This window comes from Lithobates pipiens, unplaced genomic scaffold (genome assembly GCF_037356315.1).
Source record: "Lithobates pipiens isolate NorthernLeopardFrog02 unplaced genomic scaffold, aLitPip1_a1.2 Scaffold_30, whole genome shotgun sequence".
NCBI lineage: Eukaryota > Metazoa > Chordata > Amphibia > Anura > Ranidae > Lithobates > Lithobates pipiens.
In genome coordinates, this window is record NW_027507791.1 from 150,366,607 (window position 1) to 150,381,214 (window position 14,608).

Below are 14,608 nucleotides of genomic sequence, written 5' to 3' on the forward strand. Positions count from 1 at the left end.
TCGACTGTTGGCGCTATAGCGATGTGGATCGCCATGGCGTCCTGCCATGTCTCTTCCTCCTTTCTCTGTTCTTTCTCTCTCCTCCCCATCTGTTCCCCCTCCTTTCTTTCCCCCTCCCCAACCTCCTCTCCTTACCCTTAGAAAAGAGTGAAAATTGGGAATGACGGCCCCCCTTGGGTTGCAGGCGGATGCCGGCAGGGCAGAGTATGGAGATGACCATGGATCTCGGTCTTATATTGCTTTATGTACCGCAGAATGTTCGGGGTATTGAAAGACTAAGTCTGGTGCTTTGCATATTCATGTTAAGTGTTTCCTGCTGCCTTCCGCTCTGATTTACTTTGTTTACTATGTACCGCGGGGAACTGCATTCCCCCGTTTGGAGTTGAATAAAGTTATATTTGCAAACAAAAAATATTGTTTTTTCTATAGTGTGAAATTGGTGGTGTTTGGGACACATGATGCCAGAATACATAGGTACAGCTTGGGATCCCCATCCTGAAGAAGCAGCTTCTGTCGTGAAACTCGTTGAAGCTGGCTCCGGAAACAACACATAGAAACATGCTACTGTACAAATATACATTGTAATTGTATATGAATACAATGGATTGGTGTCTTTTTCTACTCACTCTGGGCAATATTTATGTATTCCCCTGTATGTGTTTTTTTTTTTTTTTTTTTTTTTAGTATGTTATGTTTTCTTTTAATGTACATGAATAAACGTGATTTCTAGAATTTCTACCTGTGATGTCCAATTTCATGGAGTAGCATTTTTGTGTTCCTTTGCTTTGTAGTTCAGCTTTGTTGTCCAAGCCAAGAATGAACTGTCTAATAAGAAAAAAAAACGGTTTCAACCTGTGTATAAGTCAGATGGTCTCCCTCTATAAAAAGAAAGGGAAAGTGTGTAATTTCTCTTAGTCATTTTGACATGTGTGTGTAATGTGATCATTCCTGCCATTCAGGTCAGTTTGGTAACAAAGCTGTAAAAGAGCAAAAAAAAAACTGCTGTTTGGGGCTTGCCACCTGCTGGCAGCAAATGGTAAACAAAAAATATTTATGTATATGTAATATTTAATATGATCCTGATCCTGAATGACATAAATAAATATGTAAAACAATTATATATACTTGAAACAGTGTAATACCATTATAATTACAAGAACATTATTTAATTTTCAATTGTACTATGTATAAATACATAGCACTAATTCCAATCTAAAGATTATAAAAAAGGGTCAATTTTACTGATTACTAGTCATTCAATGTGCCGTTGATTAGACAGAATAAAATTCTGCAATAATTATTTTATGTTTGCATGTGTTTTTTTTTTTGCAGATTCCCTTTTGAAAAATATAGGTAAGATGTATTGTACCATCTCAAACCTAAATATAACTTTTATTCTAGTTACAAACAAGTAAAAGGTACTTTGTATAAATCTGACCCCTGTTTAGGGCACACCAGTGAGGCAGGAACAGGATTTCTTCCTATTGCACCTCTACCAAAACCCTGCTCCCCTCCCCTTGAATATTCCGACTTTTTTCTTCCCTGTAGCTCTTTCATTATTCCTCAGTGCACATAGGATTGGTCTATAGAAAACCAAATGTGACAAAGTGTTTTACAATTAATCACCACTTGCTTACATTGGATGTGTGATGTACACCATGAAAAACTACACAGGACACCCATTGTACAACCTGTCCCTCGTCCTATGCTGCTGTTCCCCCCACCAATATTGCTGGCAAAGCCCAACTATAAGAATGACAGCCAGGACTTGCTCTTCATCACTGACGTGTAAAGTGGAACTTTCGAACTGTGTTTACAAGCTTTATTCTGAAATACAATGTAACAGCATAATTGATACACTGTATTCACACTGTTTAATGTATCTGCAATTCGAAAGGGTAACTTTTCATCTGCATATAATATCAGTTAAAGCAATGCTACCAGTAAACAAAAAATAAAAATAAAAATAAATAAAAAATAAATAAATATATATATATATATATATATATATATATATATATATAAATATATTATATATATTATAAACACATACACACACAGACACATTATATATATATATATATATATATATATATATATATATATATATATATATATATATATATATATATATATATTACTGTACATTTCAATTTAACATCCTATTAACCCTTAGTAAAAGAGTTTAATCAGCGCAAATTAGCTCCTTCTTCCCCTTCTCCTTTCAGCTGGTATTTTAAATGCAGATTTTATCATTTCTAATTTGTAGCCACTAATGTTTACACTTTTTGGGCTTTCATTCCTTTCTTAATTTTTTCGTCCAACTAGAAATTAACAAAATTGAAAAAAAAGCCTCTATTTAATTATTTACTATTTAGAGTGAATCATTTTTCAATGTTTTTTACCAGGAGTGGGACAAATTATAAATAAAATGTATATTTTTTATCTACATTAACATTAGTTGTTTTAAAACTAATGCTGATCAAAGTAGAAAAACAGTAAAAAAAAAAATTAAGTTTTGTTATGTCTTATTATTTCCTTTTTCTGTATCTCAACAGAGGACCTCTCTGCAGAGATTGGTGAGTAGAGCAACATTTTTTTAACAATTTTTACAATAACTTTGATTATAAGCTGATCATTTGCCTTCCAACATTTATGTTTCAGAGTGGAGGAAACGGTACAACTACAAAAGTGAGTAGGCATTAAAAAAAATCGTATAACATGTATAATAACTTGATTTTTTTATTTTTATTTTTTTTGCTTTTACTATGGGCACATGTAAAGAGCCTATTTTAAAACAAAACAGATTTTTCTGCTAATCTTTTTACACAAGCCCGAACCTGGAATTTATTAATATTATAAGCAGAAAGAAGCTGCAGAAAAAACAGCAACTATGTACCTTTTTTTTACTAGGTCTTTCACAACTTCTCTATTGCAATGCAATGCATTGCTTGATTTAGTAATAATCAGCATGGTAAGAGAGGCAGTTGTTTATTTATACTGTCATAATCAAAATTAGTTTTTACATCTGAGAACATACCGAAGTGTATAATTTATGAAAAGTATATATTTTATTCTGTGATTTGTCAAATTTATAAAGGCTTTAAATGTATTTTTCTGTTGCAAAGAACTTTTTTTTTTTATTACAGAACAAACACTCAATGTAAAACATTTTCTTACAAACAGTTAAAAAAAAGCAATAAAATAGCAATAAAATTTAATTAAAGTGTTTAACCCCCCCCCCCCCCCATGGATTCTGCTCCTTTAAAGCATGATATACAGCACAGTGCTTGTGCTGTGTCATTCCCCCCCCCCACCCCGTAACATCTGAAATACCTGGCTGATCCTGCCAGTTTCTGCCCTCCCCTATGTAAGCTGACCACAGTGTATCATGGCTGCTGAGCCCTGACACCGTGGTCAGTTTACGTGCCTCTATCATCCGCAGCCCTGCTGTCTCTCCTCTGTCCTCACCTCCCTCCATGCCTGTCAGCTCCTGTGTCAGGGCCCAACCCCCTCCTGCTGCTGCTGTAATGACATGTCTTACTTTAGATAATCTGTTCTTTCTTTTAAGGATATGTCCCCCTGTGCATGCATTGTATAAAAATCTGTATATACCTTATTTGTGAGCGCTGATCAGTGGTCACGTGATGCACCAGCTTTTTCCTCCTCTCCTCCCCACCTCATCCCCTCCAGTCTGATGTTAGCGGGGGAAATCTTGGGCCCCTCCTGTTGCATCTGTCAGACGGGAAGAGGAGAGAGATGGCGCCCCACGTGAACGCTGATCAGCGCTCACAACTAAGGTATATAAGGCACACTCACATTCACAGGGGACATAACCTTAGAAGACTGAACAGATTATATAAAGTAAGACATGTGAGTTAACAAACCCTTTAAGGAGTTGATGGAGCTGGATAAAGGAGTTATTGAATGATAAAAAACGAATTATGGCTGACTAAAGGTTAATAAGGGGCTACTTTTTTTTACACTTAAAGCTGTATTTAACCCAAAACCCAAAATGTAATATATTGCAGTTTATCAGTCATTAGATGTGGGGGCTGTCTTCATTTTCTTCTCCCCTCTGTTTTCACCTTGTGATCTGGCCAGTAATATACATCCGAGTACCTCCAATCTGGATGAATCAGCACCTTTGGACAGCAGCAGATGTGAAAAGATCCTGACAATATGGTCCAGGTCCAGCCAGATGCCTGGACCAGCAGCTCCAGCCCCCTCTACAGCCCAGACCTACAGTGATTGCTGAAGGGGCAGAGCAGCGAGCCGCTGACTGCAGGCTGAAGACTGAGAACGGAGCGATCAGCGGTCTTTGATCGTTCAGTTCTCTGTCTTAGAGGCGGCGGGGGACAGCTGTAGCTGGGATCCGTGTTATAGCCATGTAGGTAAGTATGACTGTCTGTTTGTTTTTAAGGCCATTCTTGTCTTTTAAATACTAACATTGAAGCTGAACTCCAGCTAATACTTTATAATCAGTTACAGCAAACTGTTTTTTTTTCTTTTTGGGATAAAAGTTTTACATGAATAAAATCTAATGATTTTGAGCACCTCTGTCATGTTAATTGGTCTGGCCTCATCCCTGTAACTGCAAGAGAGCTTTTCTGTTGAAAAACAGCATACTTACTAGCCAGACTACCAGGTGAAAATAGAACAAAGAAAGCCTAAAAAAGGAAACAAATTCAGTCATCACATCTAAGAACTGGTAAGCTGCAATATAATACATTTTTGCTTTTGGGTTTAAGAGTAATTTATAAATGAATGCATTGCAGAGTAGGACTAGGTTGTCGTATAACCAATAAAGGTGGTGACGGCCATTGATTATTGACATAAATAGAATAATTTAGTTAGTTAAAACTTTTACCCTGTCACTGTGATCTTGCACGTACCGCAAACATCCAATTTTGTGCAGTAAAAATTCTCAATATTTAAATTCCCCTAAACTTGATTGATCGAAGGCTGTCTTCAGTTTTGTAAAAAAATGCTCCAGAGTAACAGATACCAGATTTAGAAAAAGTAACTTTTATTCTGTAGGTTTCATAATTGGCTTGCTAGGTTTAACCACTCCCCCCCCCCCCAGCCTATAGCAGAATGACGGCTGGGCGGTGGTTCCCTTATCCCGACTGGATATCATATGACGTCTTTCAGGAAAACAAGCCAGCACAGCGATCGGTAGTGTAGTGTGTCACTCTGATACACTGCATCCCTGATCATGGTAAAGAGCCTCTGACAGAGGCTCTTTACCATGTGATCAGCTGTGACCAATCACAGCTGATCACAGCGTGAACCAGAAAGTGCCGGTAATCTGCTTTTTCTCGGTTCCTGCTGACAGGGAGAGCCGATCAGCGGCTCTCCCTGTCAGAGGGGGGGTGTGCTGATAATCAGCACATTATTATCAGCGCAGCCCCCATCAGAAGTGCCACCACAGCTGAAAATCAGTGCCCATCAGCTGCCAGTCAGTGCCCACCCAAATCGCCAATCAGTGCCAATTAGTGCTCATCAAAGTGCAAATCAGTGCTCCATCAGTCTCGCCTGTCTGTGCCCTTCTGATGCCCACCAGTAATACCTGTCAGTACCTCTCAGTACCTCAGCATCAGTGCTGCCTATAACTGCCCATCAGTGCTGCATATTAGTGTAGCCTATCGATGCCCATCAGTACTGCATATCAGTGCCGCCTATCAGTGTCCATCAATTCTAAATATTAGTGCCTCCTCATCGGTACCCATCAGTGCCACCTTATCAGTGCCACCTCATCAGTGCCCATCAGTGCAGCCTCATCAGTGCCCATCAGTGAAGGAGAAAACAACATTTTATAACTGAAACAAAGAAGCTTCTTTTTTACAAACATTTTGTTTTTTTTAGTTTGTTTAGCAAAAAATAAAAACCCCAGTGGTGATGAAATACCACCAAAAGAAATCTCTATTTGTTGGAAGAAAATTTGAAAAAATTTAGTTTGGGTTCAGCATTGTATGGCCGCGTAATTGTCATTCAAAGTGTGAAAATTGTCCTGTGGAGGAAAGGGGGAAAGTGGCCAGTATTGAAGTGGTTAAAATATCAAATGCGATAAATCTGGGACTTTTGTTAAACACAGTTCATGACCCAAATCATTTTTTTTCTTCCAAAAAACCTCAACAGCATGTTGACTTGTTTTCTGAATTTTAAATGCATGGAATAGTCATGTATAGTTGGGATTGTGGATGCTCTGAGCAGCCTGCATGTTGGATGGTGGCGTGCTTAGAGAGCACACCCCTGCTGGCTACAGTTGACCTGGTACAGGAAAGCAGAGAGACGAGGGTCTTGCAAAGCTCAGACTACAAACTCAGAAGAATGCCAGCACTGGAGTGCTGCTCTTCCAGGCAGGACACAGAATACTCATCAGAGATGCAGGACTCACAGACATGACTAATGTATTCGGGATGACACTTTTCCCTTTTACCCTTTCCCCTACTTTATTACTTTCCCCCTTTCCCAATAAATAGACCACACCGGAGTTTGGAGTGTAAAATGGCCATAGCAGCCTATATTAACAAATCTTCAAACCAAACTTAAATAACTTTATTAACTATATACAACACTATTCAGCAACGGCAATTTTCTCCCAGTCATTTTGGTCTTTGACGGTACCTCTGTTTTCACCTTTTACTTAACACTCTCCACCAGTACACTGCGGGACCAACAACTTTACCATACCAAGGCCTCCGGCCGTTTTTATCAGCCCGGAGACAACCCCCACTTTCCCGCAGTGCCACCAACCCCCGTATTCCATCTTACCCTTCCGCTGGGATACACCAAAAGGGGGGCACATACCACCTATGAGCCCCCCCCCCCACACACTTCCATCACATCCGTTTTTTGCCCCATCAAAGACCAAAAGACCCGCCGTTACAGCTGCTATGACGACCAGCATCACCGAACCCTGAAAGAGAAAGAAACACAAACCAACAACAAGAAAAACACATCACATAACACATCCTAAACCTAAAAAAAAACAGTAGGGTGGGTGGGTGGGCAACTCCTTCCTGCTCTGTTCCACGCTTGATTTTTCTGGCTCCTCCCACTCCTTTTATGGCGCTCCACCCCTCAGTTCTTTTCTTTTGCAGCTCCACCCCCTTCTCTCTCTTCCTTTTCCACTTAACCCCTTCTCTCCTTTCCCCCAGACATTAGTCATGCCCAGCCCTTCACCTATGGCTTTTAGCCTCCGTTTCCGTGCCTCCCTGGAGTATCTCAGCAGAGATAACACAACACTGAGGTGCACAGGGGTCAAAGGAATACAGGATACAGTTGAAGTACAAAGGAGTCTAGGACAGGAAAGATAATTATTGGCACTGATTGGGAGAACACAGCATGCCCAGATGTACAGCAAAGGTCCAAGTCTCAGAGTCTTAGGAATTGACTGGTCTTCTCCAAGGCTCCTTAAGGTGCACAATCCCCAAGATCGGTTCATGGGCTCACTTGAGCAGGCAGTTACTGGAATCTAAGGCCTGATAAACAGATAAGAACCCTTTGCAGCGCAGAGATCACTGGAAGTAATGTATACAGCCCAAGCTGGTAGGTGTACATATAAAAACACAGACACTGGGAACAGGTGCACAGAGACACACAGGATAAAAAAGGAAAGAGAGACAGACAAACAGAAATCTCTAGGAACAGGTAAAGGTGCATGGGGACACTGTCACGTACCTTCTAGTAGCGAGCCCGGATTGTGGAAAGAGGCCTCTCTTACAACTCCCACTACCGGTTTCCTGGCAATGTAACAGGGAACACAGGAGTAAGGAGGGGTACAGGTGCCTGGCAGGATCAACAGATGAGAAGGATGGGTAGGTGAAGTTCAGTGGAGCAGGTAATCACAGCGAATGGATCAGCAGGTAATTTATAGCAGATAACACGGTTCAATGGAACAGGTAACTTGCAACAGATGAAAAGCAGTGCAGGGAAGTAGGCAACTTGTAGCAGATGAACAGTGCAATATACACAGGCACTTGCAGCAGGTGAACAGTTCAATAAGACAAGTGACTTGTAGCAGATGAACAGTGCAATATAAACAGGTACTTGCAGCAGGTGAACAGTTCAATACAAGCAGGTTACTTGCAGCAGATGACAAAGTTCAATATAAGCAGGTACTTGCAGTAGGTGAACAGTTCAATACAAGCAGGTTACTTGCAGCAGATGACACAGTTCAATGTAAGAAGGTTCACCTTTAGCAGACGGATGGTCAAAGCAAGCCGGGTCAGATATCAGACTGGAAGCGAAGTACAAGGGAACAGGCAGAAGAATCGTCACAACAAGCCGGGGTCGGTGCAGGCAGATAGCAGATGGGTCACAGGCAGGCCGGGTCAAACAGGAACGAATGCTACGGATCAGGTCTCACAGGTATAATGCTGTAGAGCAGACAGCAGAGACCATTAGCAAGAGGCTAGTTTAAATAGGCTGTTTGGCGCCAACATGGACGCGCGCACGTGGCCGCGCACGCGCACCTGCGTACGAACGCATGTGCGTACGTATGATCGTGCGCACCCACGACGCCCGTAAACCAGAAGACCTGGAGGTCAGTTCATGACAGACACCAAGCAGAAAACAAACTCAAATTACACTGGCAGACACAAGCAGACTGCTAAGAGCAGGTTTTGGTGCACAGGGACACCAAGCAGGAAACAGGTTAGAAGTACACTGGGAGACATAAACACACTGCAGACACAGGTGATGCTTATGAATAGCAGACAGGAATACACAGGAGCTCATAGAGGTGCAGGGAGGCTGAATCTGGCAAGAGTACATAAGAAAAACAGGACACTGGGAAGAAACAGGTGCAAGGATACCTGTTGCAAACAGGAACACAATGAGAGTAACAGGGGACATTCTGGAAGTCGCTGGTGACACTGGGAGTACAAAGATCACACTGAAAGGCCCTTGCAAACAGATACTAGGATCAAGGGGCATCCAGCTATAGGATCACTGGAATTATTGGGATCATTGGAAGTCTCTCAGAAAGTAGAGCAGTAGAAGTGCTATAGTCACTTTGAATCTTCTCAGGAAGCCAGGGATACAAAAAAATCGCTGGGGGTACACCAGCAAGTAAACTTCTCCACTTGGAACAATGGGGGACCTAGCACTAAGAACACCAGCTGTTACGTAGGGAAAGCCTGAGGCATAGAGCCACACTTAAATACAAAGAGATGTCCTGGCTGGCCTATAACTAATTGAATCCACAGTAAGTGGTTAATGAGTCTTAAAAATGTGTCTTTTGGAATAACAGGTACATGCTACAGAACCTTACAAGATGCACCTATGGAAATACATTTACCTGCTTGCCTGTTTATCTTTGGTAATAGAAGAGACAAATCTGAAGCAAATCTGTATTAAGAACAGGTTAAAAAATTTGACTGATGTTAAGGTCAAAGGCACCTATGACTTCTTTAATTACATAAAGATTTAGAGGTTGCTTAACATTGCTATTACACATGCCGTAACTGATGACTTTTTACCATCTGTTGATGATGAAAATTGACATATTTTGTGTTTTAACAGCCCTAGTGAAATTGGATCCAATGACGGCTCATCCTTTGCTTGTAATAACTGATGATTTTACACATGTAAAACATGGAGACACTGAGCAGGAGCTGCCTGACAACCCTGAAAGATTTAGCACCAACCCCTGTGTGCTGGGAGCCGAAGGGTTCGCTGCAGGCAAACATTATTGGGAAGCAGAAGTGCTGGAAGGAGGGGGTTGGGATATAGGAGCTGCTAAAGAGTCAGTGAGAAAGAAGGGCTGGATCAGATTGTCCCCCAAAGAAGGCATATGGACCTTGCGATTGGGCCGAGATCAGTATCAGGCTCTTACGGCTCCCTATAGCACCCATGTGCCCATCCGTGACAAAGCAAGAAAGATGGGAGTCTATCTGGACTACGAAAAAGGTCAGGTGTCTTTTTTCAATGTGGACACGAAGAAGCATATTTTTACATTTAATGATGTGTTCACAGAAAAAATCTACCCATTCTTTAATGTTTGGTACGAAGGATTGGAAATCAAGATATCAGGAGGATTTGAGGATGAAATCTGATTAATGGAATTTCAGATGTTAGCAACACACATCACAGTTGTTTTCAACATATGTTTTTTGCTGACTGTGAGTTTATGATGTATGGGTTCTACTTGTTTAGAACTGTTAGGGCTTGTTCACACACCTGCATCAAGCTGCATTGCTCAGTAAAATACTTATTGAACATTGCAAAATGTGATAGCCAAAACACATGATCCAGGAAATAAAATCTACATCATCACACCACAGCATATTTAATCCCTTTACACACCAGTATGCCATATGTGCAGGGGCAAAAAGCTGGGCTTTAACACCCACATACCACACATACAGTATGTGTCACTGGGCGGGCAATGTTTATGTGCTAGTAGTGTGCTTCCTGTGCACTTCCAGCACAAAGACCAAGCTGACAAAAACAGCAATGGTCCCATGAAAACCTCAGTAGTCGACTGGACCACATGATCACCCATCCTTCCCACCCCCCAGGCATTAACTGTTTAAGGGGATGCCAGGGTGGACAGGAAGGGGTTAAAATGGCAAATCATCACCGTTAAACCCCATGTCAGAGCATGTCAACACACAAGCATTGGCTCAAGAGCTGCGGTGTGAATGAGCCCTTACAGTCCATGTTTTTTATGTGCCTCACAATTTTTGTTGCAATATAACAGCCCACTCACTAACAGCAGGCATGTTAACTCATTGTTAAGATGGTCATCTGGGCAGTATGCACATATCAATAGCATTTTCAAAAACTTTTCTTATCTGGGTGATAAGCATGTTTTATATAAGCCATTTTGTGTTCCTAGAATAGACATTTCAGTCAGTTTTATAATGCTGCCTCCAGGCTGTAAACTGATGCACTAAATCAAACCTGTGATCAGAATAAGAGTGCTACCTCATGCTATACTATTGAATCATTAACACAAAAAACATAAATAATAAAAAAAAGATAGGTAACACAAGTGGTGTCACATGATATGAAAGTTTTTATATCATAGATTTTTTCCGGTGGTATTGGATTGGAAACTGGTAGTTTTTCTTTTCCTATTCATAGAGCATGTTCTACAGATCACGCATTTACCACAACTGTAAAAAAACATTCCTATTAAGAAAGGTAAAGTTCTTTTTAAGGGGATTCGGTACATTTCTAACCAACTTATTTCTAAGGGTGTTTCCCTTAATTATATTTCCCTTAATCGATAGGATATTTTGGTCACTTGCAAACTCCCATTTTAGTCTCATGACATTTGGGTGTACCAACATGGATGAATTGGTGGAGGTGAAGTTTGCTACACCTCTAACCAGACATAGGAAGAGGCTGTGATATCACTCTTAACCACCAAGTTATTTAGAATAGGTGTGGGTGGGAGGAGTTGAACCCTATATATTGACACATCACACCACCCAGTGATGCCCTTTGAAAACATCTCGTGGACGGGTCGAAACGCATCAGTTGACCAGGAGTGGTGAGGTCATTTCCGGCCGTGATCCGCAAGCTATTGGCCACTTCCAGTTCCGGGTTTTTTAACACTGTTTCTAAACGTTTTACATGTGACTGGAATAATATGGAAAGTTTTTTGATTTTATGAAAAAAAAAAAAACAGAATTACGCTATAGTGCTCTCTTTGCCGTTTGTACATATCACTGATGGTTTGCTGAGGACAACATATGCTGCAGTTGGAGACACCCACCTGTCCTTTGAATGCTTGCATGCTTTCCTATGGGAATCACAGATCTCTGATGGCTTATTAAAGGCAATGCACGCTGCAATTGGAAACATAGCACGTGGGACTACAAAGCCCAGCCACCCTCTCAAGCATTTATGACTTCTGTCATGGGAGTCCTGAATTTCTGGTGAGTGTGAGGGCACACAGAGGGGAGCACGGATTGCATAAATGTTCTTTCCAGCATTTGGTATTTATTTGCACATTTGAATAATTTAAGGTTGCACTGCAAAGTTGAAGTTCGCAAACTTTATTTTGAATTTTTATGGACTTTATTATCACTACTATTATTGTATATTGATTATGGTTATAATTTATTATGTTTTTTGTGTTAATGATTCATTAGTATAGCACTAGGTAGCGTTCTTATTCTGATCACATATTTAAAGTCACATGCACTTTTGAGAGCAGCAACCCACTCAGTTAATGTCCATACTTTATTAATTTGTTATTTATTTTATTTGAAGTCACATACTTAGTGCAGGAATCCCCAGGGGTGTAAGCCCTTGTACACACGCTCGGAAATTCTGACAGATTTTGTCCAAAACTGATGTTGCATACACACGGTCGGACAAAGTTGTTGGAAAATCCGATCGTTCGGAACGTGATAACGTTTGTTCATTACGACGGGACTACGTAGAGGCTAGTAGCCAATAGCTTTGGTCTCGTAATTTGACCTGAGAATGCATGGCACTTTGTCCGATCGGATCATGTTGTCAGAAAATTTTATATCCAGCTCTCAAACTTTGTTGGTCGGACATTCTGACGGAAAAAGTCAATGTCTGACCGTGTGTACAAGGGCTTTCACACATCCATTTACTCATCCATCACTAAATCAAACCTATTCACCCAGGCAGTGCAAGGAGAATATGAAAACCCTATTACCTGTAAAAGAATGCAGTCTTCTCCATTAACAGATTATATCTTATAATCTGTGTGAAATCATCTTTTTTTCGATTCAAAAGTAAGTTGAAAGCAAGACTTCAGATACATGTACCCATGAGCTATTCTACTATGTACCCCATGATTAAGGATCCTTGTGACTTGAACAGATGTACCTCATATAAGTGAAATGTCCCCACAATGATGAACTAATATACTGCAATAATAGTTTAAACCTATAGATATACAATTTCAATGCTATGTATATTACTTCACTCTACTTTATTTTATTTTTAATTCTATTATATTTAATGTTTATTTTTATTTTTGTATTTTTATTTCTATTTTTATTTCTATTTCTCTTTCTTTTCTATTGTATTTAGATTTTTATTTCTAATTCTATTTCTATCTTTATTTTTGCTCTATTATTCATCATTACCATGTTTATGTTTATAAAATATTTTTCTCTCTCTCTCTCTCTCTCTCTCTCTCTCTCTCTCTCTCTCTCTCTCTCTCTCTCTATATATATATATATATATATATATATATATATATATATATATATATATATATATATATATATATATATATTGTGGTAGTACGGAATCTCCAGTCCTGGGACCGGGTTTTGGGAACAGCCAGCAGTCTGGCTGGATGATTGCACAGGTGGGTCTTGGGCTTAAAACAAAGCCAACACCATGGTTCTGGGCTCCACCCTCCCGAGGAGTCCAGGCGAGTAAGGGAGAAGAAGTGTGCATGTCTGCACAGGTCGGTCTGTCAGAGCAGACAGAGGGTCCAAGCTTGTGGGCTGAAAAAAAAGAAACTCGTAAAGAGTGCTGAGGTACTGGGTGTACAGAAACCCTGTTACAGAGCCGAGAGGGCTGCAGCATTAGTCTGAGCAGCAGTGCTGCTAAAGAGAGCCAGGTGGCTTGGTATTTTTGGTTCTACGTACATTATTGCTGTGGAAAGCTGAAACCCCTGTGTGGGCAACTATTTTGTTATCGGACTTTTCTTTCTTTAATAAAAGTGGGCCTACAAGCCCTTAAAATGGCATATCTGGCGTGGACTCAGCTCACTGGTAAGCTCTACCTTTAAGCTAAAATAACCCCCAAATATTACTATATATATATATATATATATATATATATATATATATATATATATATATATATATATTTATTTATTCTCTCTCTCTCTCTCTCTCTATCTCTCTATCTCTCTATCTCTCTATCTATATCTCTATATATATATATATAATTTTTTTACTTTATTATTATTTTTATGTATTTTCATTGGTATTTCTAAATTAAAATTTTACTGTATTTCAGCTTATTTACCTACCCTTAGTTCTGTGTTGTGTACATATACGTATAGATATGTTTTTATATTTCATAACAAACATAAGCACCTTTGTATATGATGGCTAAACTGATCTGTGAATGATCCACGCCTTAAGACTAGCACTGGTCTGCTGCGCCTTGCCTTTCCTGGCACCACCCCTTCACCGCTCCTTCCCCTTCCCTCCCCTTTTCTCTACATAAACCTTGCCGATAATGGCGAATAACACGCCTGATGAAGGAGTACGCATGCTCCTAATGCGAGCACTCAAGCCACGTCCCCTGTTCTCAAGCACCTGACGATTCCTGCCGATGTGCCTGCTGTGAGAATCTCCAGCCTCAGAGCTACAGACACCACTGGATCGGCCGGTGACTGACCTATCACTGCTGCCAAGCTGGAACCGAGGGAAAACCGAGGGTTAAAGCACCACAACTACCAATGCTTTTATAACACTGCTCAAATGTGAGTTTATTTTTAAAGCATATTAAAGCTTTCTTAAACTAAGGTATTACACTTAGAGCGGCGCTGCTCTCTTCCTTCTTCTCATACCATAGAGCAGCCTTTCTCAAACTTTTCAACACAGAGGAACCCTTGAAATAGTTCTCCGGTCTCGGGGAACCC

The 14,608-nt window shown here is 40.3% G+C and overlaps 1 protein-coding gene and 1 long non-coding RNA gene across 4 annotated transcripts in view; both read left to right on the forward strand.

Moving 5' to 3' along the window:
• Window positions 1-12,698, forward strand: part of LOC143943288 (butyrophilin subfamily 2 member A1-like) — a 149,608-nt gene extending 136,910 nt beyond the window's left edge. For all 3 annotated transcript variants that reach the window (XM_077464937.1, XM_077464938.1, XM_077464939.1), the window contains 4 exons: window positions 1,333-1,353; window positions 2,559-2,579; window positions 2,665-2,691; window positions 9,532-12,698. In XM_077464937.1, the coding sequence (XP_077321063.1) occupies window positions 1,333-1,353; window positions 2,559-2,579; window positions 2,665-2,691; window positions 9,532-10,064 (602 nt within the window). In that variant the 3' untranslated portion in view covers window positions 10,065-12,698. The remainder of the gene's footprint in view (window positions 1-1,332; window positions 1,354-2,558; window positions 2,580-2,664; window positions 2,692-9,531) is intronic.
• Window positions 12,699-13,209: 511 nt separating this feature from the next.
• On the forward strand, window positions 13,210-13,700 carry LOC143943300 (uncharacterized). Its single transcript, XR_013264906.1, has 2 exons — window positions 13,210-13,490; window positions 13,522-13,700. It is a non-coding gene; the product is annotated as an uncharacterized LOC143943300 (long non-coding RNA).
• Window positions 13,701-14,608: the final 908 nt, after the last annotated feature.